At 39.3% G+C, this 12,139-nt stretch overlaps 1 protein-coding gene across 1 annotated transcript in view; it reads right to left on the bottom strand.

Moving 5' to 3' along the window:
- FHOD3 (formin homology 2 domain containing 3) overlaps positions 1 to 6,347 on the bottom strand; it is a gene marked incomplete at its 5' end in the record, with an annotated part of 80,675 nt that extends 74,328 nt beyond the window's left edge. Inside the window, 2 exons of the mRNA XM_010289996.1 lie at positions 2,867 to 2,917; positions 6,213 to 6,347. Coding sequence (XP_010288298.1) covers positions 2,867 to 2,917; positions 6,213 to 6,347 — 186 coding nt within the window. The remainder of the gene's footprint in view (positions 1 to 2,866; positions 2,918 to 6,212) is intronic.
- Between the last annotated feature and the right edge of the window lie 5,792 nt (positions 6,348 to 12,139).

The raw sequence follows: 12,139 nt of genomic DNA on the forward strand, positions 1-12,139 counted from the left end.
ACAGGGGTGGTGGTGATGGTGTCTACAACGTTTTATTGTACTCAGCTCTTTTTCAACTGCTTTAACATTTTAGCTTCTGTAGCTGTGCACTGCATAGCCAACCAGCAAAGCAAAGGACTATCATCAAGATGTGCCTTCTCAAAATGTATCCGTTTGCTACGCTGAAAAAAAAGGGCACCAGAAAGTAACTCTCATGGCAGCACATCAGCGTAAGTAGTTGTCAGATGGGAAGCCTAATAAGTAGATATAGCAATTTAACTGAGAAATAAAAATCATTGAAGAATCAGTTATTAACACTTCACACTTGAGAAATGATATTAATTTAGGTTATTTTTTATTTCTGCCCAATGTCTTTACAGTGAAGGAATGCCAGCATCAAATACACAAGGTCTCATGAAGACTAAAATCTGAGGGAGTTGAAAAGATGAGCTACCACCCCCCTGCTGCAGTTAGTTCCTTCACTACAGGATTGATACTTTGCCTTGGTATATATTGCCATATTCCTTTAAATCATGGAAACCTGCAGCCATCATCATGCCTATGCTGACTCTTCTCTATAGACAAAGAGCCAAAAAATTGTGGGCTATCCATTTGGCATGCCTCATGAACGTTACATTCCACTTACCATCTTCCAGTACATAAAAATATCATTGTGAATTCTCTAGGTCTCTGAGCAATGCCCTGAGGGCAACTTAAAATTTTTATGTACTAACAAAGCCACTGAGTGGAGAGCATTTGAGCTGTATATCATACTAGAGATGTTTTGGGAGCTCACCTTTGTTGGGTTATTTTGAACTACCACTGGAAAATACTCAACCAAGCAAAGTAAAAAAGGCCTCAAATTGTCAAACAGCAAGAACACATGAAATGAATAGTGCTGAGTTACACTCAGACCCCTTGAAAACCACAGGAATATTTTCCCCTTATATCAAGACCACCCCAGAGCCATTGGAAAAGTGGGTGCCTGTATTCTGGAGCTCTAGGGTGACACAATAGTACACAGAGCATTCCAAGGATTTGACAGAATTTAGAAAAAACAGTGCTTTTAACAGAGCCTTTCATATGTGCTCACTATTATAGCCGCCTCCTTTTCCAAACTGATACGGAGGAAATGTACAATCCAGATTTCATCTAGGATTTTAGCACTTTGGATATAGCATTTTCTTATAATTATTGTATTCTGTTAGGAACAAGCCAACATTCAACTTGCAACTAAAATGGAAAACTAAACTTGCAACTAAAATGGGAAATGCAACTTCATTTGTGCCAAGGTGTTTGTTAAAAAAAAAAAATTACAGAAGGCCAACGTAATGGACTCCTGATGTGAGACGTCACTTGCAGAAGTGTTCTCCAATATTTATGTGCCATCAAAGCAAACATATGTCTTTCCTCTTTATGAGGAGGAACTGATAGTTTAACATTTCAGTTCAAAAGAGCCCTAAGGATAAAGACACATTCCTAATGACCAGTGAAATTGTCTCAGACTGCACAGCAGCAATGCCCTGCTGATGAACACTTCCCCAAAAATACTCCAGTTTACTTGGCATGTTCCCTTACAGCTTGAATGTGCTGGAGAGCTCACTTCTAGTTTGTTTCAAATCTTGCTGATGTACATGCTTGCTGTAAAAGGTTTTACTCAGCTAAGATCAGTGTATGATGCTTATGTGCTCAGACACGTTTCATTTCAGAAAATGCTTTCAACTATTTGTAATTGTTTTGGCTGGAAGGACAAAGGAAAGCTCATCCACCTTTTCTTACTCTTAGGTAAAGCAAAGTTGTTTTTTTTAATATTAGCTATTTCTGCCACAATAGATCAGACTCCAGTCTGCAGAAATTAACTGCCTCCTGTATGACATTTTCATGAAAAAAAAACCAACCAAAAAACAAAAAACACAAGCAAAAAGAAAACGCAGCAACACAGTGATTTCTGAGATGGCTGCTCTCATACTTTGATAATGTAATTCCAATTCTTGACAATCCAAAAGTATTTCCAGAGGGTAGCCTCTGGATGACCGTAAAAGCAGAACTGAAGCAATCTGGATGATTTTTCATGTATTATTTGTTCAGTAACACGCATACTTTCCAGGTAAAAACAAGAGCTCCCTCCAGAGTGTAAATACTAGTGGAGGTAGAGCTGAAGCTACCGAAAGGCAAAGGTCTTTAAACCAAGTATTCCTTGAAAAATGTGCTTCCATAAGCACATAGCTCCCAGCCTAGCCCAGAGTTTCTAAACTACTTAATTGAATTTAAGAAAGGAGAAAAAACCAACAAACCCAAACCTCAGTCCCTTTAAATGTGCTATTTAAATAAAACTAACACAATGCCGCAATGATAAACACTGCTAAGCTTTGTAATTTACTTGCTGATGTTTAGAGATATCAGCAAACAAAACTTGGCCCTAAAGACAAAAATACGCTGGGAGTGGGTCAGAACCATTTCCATCAGCCTGTGACTGCAGTTTTGCAACGCTTGTGACCCCAGTTTCCTTTATCCTCAGTTGCCTCTTTTGACCCTCCAGAAAGCTTGGGACCCACTGGGTGAGAAAGACAGGCTTATTCAATTTGTAACTATACTAAATTTGGACAAATTTCTGAGGCAAATGGAGCAAGCTTATTTCCCACACAAATAGATAAAAGATAGATCATCAATCATTCTTATGCATTCCAGGCCCACTGCTCTTCATTTATTGCTGTGCTTACAGCTGGACTTCATTCTCCTCTTTAATGAAACAACTGCTTTCTTATAGAAGTCTTTTGCAATAAAAGTGTTATGTGCATGCAGAGTTAAAAATTTAAATACATGACAGTTCCACAGTCAAGAATATAGAGAAGAACCACAGGGAACGATGGATGCATTATATACAAACCTCTCTTCTCTTGCTTGTCTTAGTTCTTCTCTTTTGTCTAAATAATCACGGCTAAAAAGAAAGTTGCAGTAAATTGCAGAGGAAACCAGAAGAATAAGGTAAGTATAAGTACAGTAGGAGAAACCAAGAACAGTACAAACAAGCTGATCAGAGACAATGAAGGCTGTTGTCAACAAAAATTATTAGTTTTTCTAAAAAAGGCTGAAAAGTATGTGTGTACACCTATCCATGCATATACCAAATGTATGTGTACACCAAATAGGTAGTTCAGAAGGTCATCATAAGTAACTCTAAAAAATCCCAAAAAGTTAAGAACTTGAAACACATTTTAAAACCCGGTATTAGACACAACGAACCGACTCATCCATACGGAGCGGGCACATTAGTGGCTATTAAACCATTCCTCGTTTGCTCCATCTAGAATGCCCCAAAACAGTGACTGAGGCACCTGGCAGACCAGACCAAGGCATGTAGCATACTGTATTGGCCCTCTTTCTAACATACCTTTCCTCGGCATGTTTTAGTTGCCATGGTTGGAAACAGGACAGTGGACTGGCATTACCAAGCAGGACAATTCTTTGCTCTTAGAAGGCATATGCAGGATTATCGGACAGGTAACAACCTTTCACTTCTTTATTTTTCACCCGGTGTTTTAGATACAAACCTCCCTCTATCTCAGTTGCCCCTCCCACAGCTCCTCAAGTAATTCATATATTTAGCTTTTGCCAAGTCAACTTTGCTGGATGCCTGGGCACTGTGATTTCAGGCAGGCCTGTCACATCCACAAATGTGAACATCCCACCTGCCTCAATATCACAGCAAGATAGTTCCTTTGAATATTTTGTTGAATCTGGTGGACAAAATGGATGAGACTGTCACCTTATCTGTTAGATTCTTCTACAGCATAACCTGTGAGTACCAGAAAGATTTTCAGAACTACTCCATTTATGAATAAAATGCTATTTTTTCTCTTTAATTGTGTCATCAAATTAATTACTTATCATCTACTATACCAATAGCTACCAAACATCTGCTGTCATGTGCTCTTCAAAAGTCTATTAACAAGGAACACACATTACTCTTTCAAGCTACCTCCACATCCTTTGAATCCCTGAACTGGTTATACTTTCATCACATTTTCAGAGTATCCTTTGGAATTAAAATAGCTATGAGAATAACTCCAAGGGAAAAAAAAATGAAATCTAGGAATTTTTCAGCAGGCAAATTCTAACATTACTCTTTTCCTTCTGACTGCTTTCACCCTTCCCTACAGCTGAAGAATAACCCTTGGATTTTAGGACATATTGTTCTATATATGCAATGGGTACAACAGTCCTATTAAGAAAAATGTTCATTATGCATTATTATTAGCATTCCTTCTGCTAGCAATAGCTTATGAAGCTTTTTAACACCTCTCCTAAAACCATGCTCTTTCACAACTGGTGATGCTCTCCTATAAATTACCCTCAATTTGTCAATAATGGTGCCAGAACCTAGTGCAATGTTCTTGAGGCAGAGTTGGAAAGAATGAGATAACAAATGAGTCATGATGGCAAATCCAGTACTGCTCACGAGTTTAAAGGCTGTGAATTGCAAGTGCTATTTTTAATCAAAAATACATCTTCAGAGACTGGGTTTCTAGCCAGACTGATGATATGATAATGTAATCCCAAGAACTCTTATGAAACTGTCCATGACTGTTTGCTGTGGCTTTTTCCTCCTCCTGACAGACTGTTTAATCAACTGTGGGATGCTGTCTGTCTGTGAAGTTTGGTGGCTTTGGAGACCCTCTACTCAAACACAAGTTATAACTTTTGGGTGACCAGGGAACTCAAAATCTAGAAAATGAATACACTGGGCATTGAAAAATTGCCATCTTAAATAAGCAACACAATCATGACGCTTAGTTAACCAGTTTCTGACTCTGGAGTAATGGGATGAAGATGTATATTTAAAAAAAATTGGTTTTCTGACTTTAAGGAAGCTCTTTTAGTGACAGAACAACTCTGTTATTCAAACAGGTCAAGCTGCCAAATGTCCTGGTGGCTTTTTTGGTCTGGGACTTTCCTTTATGAAAGATCATGTTGGCTGTCCATGGCAGCCTGCTGCAGCCTGATGATACCACTTAGAGGGAGGGTTTTTGGAAGAGCCTTGAAGCCTGAGACCTTATTGTTTCTGTTTCAGGAGAACTTGGGCAGCTGTTGGCTGCCAAAGATCCTATTATGGTGCTCTTCCACCTTCCCTCCACCTCTCATTTTCTTCTAACTAGCTATCTTCTGGAGCCAGGAGAATATTTCCTTCAACCAACCAACCAACCAACCACTAAGTTACTCATCTTTCCAAATTCACTACGACACAGACCATTTCCACTTCTTACTAAAGAGATAATTACAGTGAAAACAATCCTGCATACTAATAAACAAGCTCACATGAACCCCAGTGCCATCTTTTCCATAAATATCAACTCTAAAGCTATGAAACATTTATCCTACCATTCCTTAGATAATTACATTATGTCTTCTAACTGTTAAGAATATGTTTACTTTTCACTCCTGTTTATGAGGAAACAAATTGGTTTCTTAGCATACACTCTTCAGACAGGAGGCAAACCGCTTCAGGTACAGGCACTGTACCTATGCTAAGCCCACTGCAGTCTTGGCTAATGCCTGTGCTGGGATTTCCAGGCGTGGATTTAACTGGGGGAAAGGACTTGCCTCTTACTATTCTCAGGCAGCACACCCTGGGATCCCACAGCACACCACATGGTCTTAGATGTGAAAATGGAGTGTCCTACATTCAGCTGGGGCCTTTGCCTGGCCATGGTTTGAGTGATAATTTTGATAATAATTTTCTGTCAGTTGCTGTTTCCAGAAAGAAGAGACACATGGTCAGAAAAGGAGGAAAAAGTGCAGTTTAAAACACTACCTCAGAATACATCCTGAGACCTCAAAACACTTTTACTTTACAGAACATAAAAGCAAAAAGATGTCTTTTCCTCCCTTCTTGATACTTTCCTCTCACTGTTTCATCTTCAAATGCTATGCCTCACTGAGATTATACTTTGAGAAGGAGTATATTAGCTAATAAAACCTGCCTCTGCAGATATCCAGTCAGTACAAGTGGCAACTACATAGCTGTCTTTAAAGAAATTGCTGGTTTATTAAATGCCAAAATTCTTCATGATGTGCTTAATAGATCAGTTTTTAACATACTTTGATCAAGAAGGGTATCTAAAGGGACACACAAAACTATTCATCAATTAAATTATTTTGCAATTGAATGTTTCAATGATTTACAGACCCATCACACATTAAAGCAACAGACTGAGAGCAAATTTGGTTCCTACTTGAATTTGTTTCTCTCTTCACGTTCTATCCTTTGCAACCTTTCTTCTCTCTCCTGACGTCGTCTTTCTCTTTCTGCTGCCAAGGACTCCTGGTGCTGCCGAAAAGATGATGTAAGGAGACCACCCAAAGCTGGCCTGCAGAGAAGGAAGATCAAATTTCTCAGTGTCACTTTTATTGATTATACTGGCAAAAAAATGAGTAGCAATCATTCAGTAAGTAACATAATCCCAACCAACAGAATGACATGGCAGTATTTATGTACAGATGCTTCAAAGCACTGGCTAAGTATCTTCTTGCTAACTTGCATTTAGATACTGTGATGAGCTTAAGAATGACAGATATGGTAGGCTTCTTAAATTTCTGAAGCACAAATAAAGTACGTGTAAGAATTCTTCAATCTATTTCAACTCCAATATTGTCTAAATTTTATTTTTGTTTTTACTGTATAATCCTGTTAACTGACAAGCTGAATCCTGTAATGGATTTTTTAAATTCTAAAGAAAAAAGAAAAGCTGGAATACTTTTTCAGCATTTTCCAAACATGTTATGCAGTGATATTAAAAACAGATGTGTCACAAACACTTGAGAATCCTGTATACAGCAAATCAAAAGCAAAATAAGATGTAAGAACTACCCTTCAGAATTTAAATGCTCTCTTAAGTAGCGGCGTATTTTTCCTTTATACATTAACAAATTCTGTTATCATGATTTCCTTGCTGCATGTGTTGAAAGAGCAAAATGAATCATGTACGGCAACATATCAGTAAAATACACAAGGACAGCACAGCTAGTTATAATAATCGTTAACTGGCATCAAAATTGCTATAAAAAAATCCGAGGAAATGGGGCTGAGGGAGAACAGATTACCCATTTGCCTCTCCTTGGCGAGGGCAGGATTTAGTCTTCTCAAATCATTCTTGAAAACTGTTTGTCTGACCTGTCTTAAAAATCCTTAATGATGGATGTACTACATCCATCTATTCCAGTGCTCAACTATGCCTGCCAGCAAGAAAGGCTTCTCTGCTGTCTAGCCTAAATTGCCGCCTTTTTTTTTTTTGCCATTTAGACCCATTCGTTCTTGTTCTGTCCACAGTAAACAAAAAGAACAGTTTACTACCACCTGCTTTATGGCTAAGCAAGAATTAGTCCGAGAGGGGACTTCCTCTGTAGTCCTCTGACCGTAACTACGCACTGGATGCTCCACGGTAGGTTACTGTAATGCAGGAAGCGCGATCTCACACAAGCAATGTATATCGAACTTTCAGCTGTTGTTCAGAGGGCTGTTAAGGTGCATGAGATAAGATGGCAAATGCCGAGCCAAAAAAGTGGGACTTTTTCATTCAGAAATGGCAGAGTCTATAGTAAAGGCTTCTCAAACATAGAAAGGATTTTTTCTTGGAGATGAAATAGCTTCGAGTAGCATATACACTTAAAAAAGCTACATCTATATACACTGATAGCTTGGTCTTGACACAGATTTTTTATTTTTTTCATTGCAAGTACTACTTTAGCTAGGAGAGTGGTTCCTCTTGCACACCTTTTCCCCGGAATGGTGGTACCACCAGCCTCTCACATGGCAACAGAGAGACCTCAGAGTAAACACGTCTGTCTTTCCGTCTCTTAGACAGGAAAAATCTGTATTGTACAGGGTAGCTTTATATAGATGTAAATGTATCCACACTGATTGAATTAGACTGATAAAATCAAAAAGACATAACTCATGTAGAGCGGTTTCTGTGCATTGTTGTAACATGAGTTTTGCAATGAAAGGATTAATGAAAGAAATAGATACTGCTTTTTCTGAAAAGAAACTAAACCCCATCTAAAGGGAGGTTCCTAAACCAGCAGTGCAAACCTGAATATATTTCCGTTATTTGTAAGAAGTCAGGCCCTTTCCCTTATTTATTTACATGCCTATGGCTGCACAACGTAGGCATTTAGTGTAATGGCACTAGTTCATCAGTGAAAACTGGCGCAGGAAAAGACAAAAACATTAATGCAAACCTATCTTCCCTGAGTGCCTATGTCTGTACAAGCAGGAATGCTACAAAACATAGCCATTTCAGCCCTGCTGGCAGCAGGGCAGTATGAATATAATTTCAATAATTTCAATAAATTGAATTTCAATATGTCATATCCCACCCGCATAAACATTACATAAGATGATATAAAACTCGATATTCTGCAAGCCTCCCTGCTGGCGCTCCTCCAGAGCTACAGTATCAATGCTGGATCATGCTCAAAACCATAAAAATCTCTAATATGCCTCAGCACTAAGAAAAGGGGGAGAAAAAAATCCTCAAACCTTGACAGTCAAGTACGTGCGGTGAATTTTCCCTTGAACATATTTTATTTTAACCTTCGACCTTTTAGTGCATGTTGCGAGAGAAAGCTCTCAGCAGAAACAGTAGCACCACTGTACTAAGATTCAACAGCTAGAGCTCCATCCCTGTGGTAGCATGAAAAAACATGGCAATAAGGTTGGATATATTACCAGAAATTGCTCTCGAAAGGGGAAAACTGGACACACGATGCCTTCACATGAAGACATCTGGAAATAAACTGGAAGAGATGGCAAAAAGAGGGTCCCTATCAAGTCTGTGCTCATACCTGTTCTGTGTATTTAGCTTGCTATCCCATCCCGTTCTGTCCCATCCAGCTGCCCTGAAGTCTGCAAACTCCATTTGGAGTCAAAGGAAGTTACGACTTAATAAAACCTGAAGGAAAATTAAGGGGAAGGATGGGGTGATGCTGAAAGACCAAAAGAGTGATTGTAGGTCTGCACAGCATCCAGCAGGCTGGAAACCTTCAGCTCTGACTAAGCTCTTTGGGGCTCCGCAGTAACTGCACATTCTTATCCAAGGGATTACAGGGGAGTCACGGGGAGATGTGCAGCTTAGTCCTGCAGACGGGATTCTAACCTGACTCAGGTAGTAAAATGTCTCCACATGCCAAAACACCTTGTTTGGAGGTTTGATCTAGCACAGTTTGGGTAGCGCTGCTCACTGGGCTAAGATTTGCCGATGTATGAACAGCAGCCTCACGATCTAAATAAAAGATTTGAGAGTCACATAGACAAGAAAAAAGCTAGCACCTAAGAAACTGCTGAACATCCATGTGGCATATTAGCTTGCTACCTCTTGGAAACTAATGGAATCAACAATGACTAGCCAAAACTTGGCATCTCCCATGGGTTATTTTATGAGTCTATACTTCATCCGAGTTACAAGCTACTGTATAGCATGCACACACATACATGAGTCAATTAATTTGTCCCAAACACAGTCAGTCCTGGACTGCCATACTGCACACAACAGTTTAAGGCATGAAATGGTCAAAACTAACAGTCGAAGCCGCGAGAAGGTTCTGTGGAATCATGTTACAATTAAACAGACAGAAACAGGGCCAGCTGACTCCTTGTGTGGCACTGACTTCTTAAAAAAAACAGCCAAGTTTTGGGTTTTCAGTCACATTTAGAAAACAACAGGCAATGAAACAGCACTGATACTGCTGAGTTAGCGCTCGCTTAGTGGTTAGATCCTGCACTGTACAGCCCACTCGGCCGGACACATCTTCCCTCTGGGAAGACCCCACATCACACCAAATGCTGAGACCATTTGCCTTACGAAACCTCATAAACTCACAGCTTCGCTGTTGCTATCAAACACTGTAACTGAGCTGGTATTTGGGTGCATCAATCCTCTTTTTCATGTGAACTGCAACTGTAAATGAGCAGATTTTAGTCTCTAGTAAACTCTATCCTTAATGTTCTATATGTGCATAAACTAAAACTGAAGGAAAACGGGTGTTACTTTCAGGGTGTGCAAACCTGTACAACAGCCAGAAGGAAAGGCAAGTGGTAAGAGGTATTCCTCAAATATTCTCAACAATTTGAAAAGGGATTTGTCTATGTTTGGTTTGCCTGCAAAATCTTTTTTTGTGTCTCTGTATTCCTCTGGCAATAAGGCTTAAAACAAACGTTCGCTTTCACTGAATTCATACTTGAATTGCAAGTGGCAGCGGGACTGGCCAAACCAGCTGGTGGGAAGGCTTGGGCTGAGCCTTTAGGTAATTCTGGTGCTTTGATGCTGTTTAAAGAGTGAGAGTACCTTCAGGAATATTTAAGTCTTACTGCTGTAGGGTGCATTTGAAAAATGGGTAAGCAAGGAAAAGGCTAAAAAAAAAAAATAATCTGGCATTGAATCAAAAGTGGTAAGAGATTTTAACAGAAAATAGGATGTGAATACTCAATGAAAGCATAATAGAGTTATCACTCACAAAACGGGATTATAGCTAATATATGCCAGCATTTTAATGTTGGTGTCATATGTTACCAACTGGTAATATCAACCATTTGTTCAATTCTACAAATACAACCCAGAAGGATGCTTACTCTGACTACTATTTTTAGTTTTGTAGAGAACAGAAGGCTATTAAGAACGGACAGTTAATACAAAAATATTAAGAAAAGCTTTCTTCTGCCTGCTGTTAAAACCAGCAAAAGCTAAACAAGCTATGTTATTACACTCTCGTTCCAGAAAGAAAACATACAGCAAGAATATGTCTAATCTGGGCATTTGTGAATGTAACTCCACACCACGGCATTAGCACCTGGGGACAAAGAGGTCACCAGTCACTTATCTTGTTGGAAAAAGATAGGAAGGAGCAAAGAACAGGAAAAAAAAAAGAAGGAAAAAGAAAGCAACAAAAATATACACAGGGCAGAGGATACAAAGACAAAACACTGATTGCAGGCCAAAACTCTTCTGAATAAAAATTCATCTAACCTGACTTACTGCATTTAACACAGCAGCGAATTAGTAATCATTATTAAAAACACAAGCTCAGGGAGACACAAGATACCTCACACTTTTTTTGCAAGTACTCGGCAGTTTTCTGATGATACTCTCTCACAGAATATATACTGTGAAAGGGAACATGTGACCTGAATTGCTCTAATCTTGTTGAAAACTGACGAAAATATTTGTTTTACTCTAAGCCACTTTGTTACAGCAAAAATGCAATTATCAACTTCAGTAGTTCTTCATTCATGTTAACTTTGAAATATACTTCTTTTGCGGCTGCATTTTCCTCCATTAGTTGAATTTTAAAAATTTGCTAAATGGAAATGGGTATCTATAGCAAGGATACAAAACAGAAATGTATATTTTTAGGAGCTAAAAAAAAATTAACACATGACTTATGAGAAGAAATCCCCTTAGGCCATAAGGTTAACACTCAGGATTTGCTTTAATATAACAAGAGTCAGAATCATTAATAACCTTAATAAGGAAGCACTGATTACCCATTTTGCCAAAGTGCTCCTGCTCCCGCAGTCATAGGAATGCTGCAGAGAGGGAACAGTCGGCAGCTCCTCCTCAGGCCTTAAGTAATTCTAAATGTCTCTTGGCTTTAACAAAATAAATCCACTTTCCAGCTAAGAAAGAGACAAAAGAGGAGGCAAAGCTGCCAAGAGCCATACTGCTTTTCACAGTTAAAGAAACTCTCTGTGTGTTATGTCTCCCTACATGACACGGCAAATTCAAAAGTGTGTTGATATAAGATTTTGCAAACAGACTAAACATTACTTGAGGAATCTTTACAAAACTTCTCTCAAAAATAAACACAAAATTGAGAGATAAAACTACTGACTAATGCTCCCTTTGAGAAAGAAATTTGAGAATGACCAAAAGAAGAACCGATTAACGTTAGACTTTTAACTGGCCTGAGGGGCTGCTACGTAAAATAAAGCGACAGCGGGGCCGAGCGGCGCAGGGCCAGGGCGATGCACGAGGACTCTCTACACACGCGCCCCTCTCGCAGCCTGAGGTTTACAGGTTTTACGTCGCGTTTCTGTCTTTCTCCCACGCGCAGCGTCTCGGCCTCGCGCGACTCTCCAGTTGCGCGGAAGCGGCTCGCAGGGGCC

This window comes from Phaethon lepturus, unplaced genomic scaffold (genome assembly GCF_000687285.1).
Source record: "Phaethon lepturus isolate BGI_N335 unplaced genomic scaffold, ASM68728v1 scaffold20056, whole genome shotgun sequence".
Lineage (NCBI taxonomy): Eukaryota > Metazoa > Chordata > Aves > Phaethontiformes > Phaethontidae > Phaethon > Phaethon lepturus.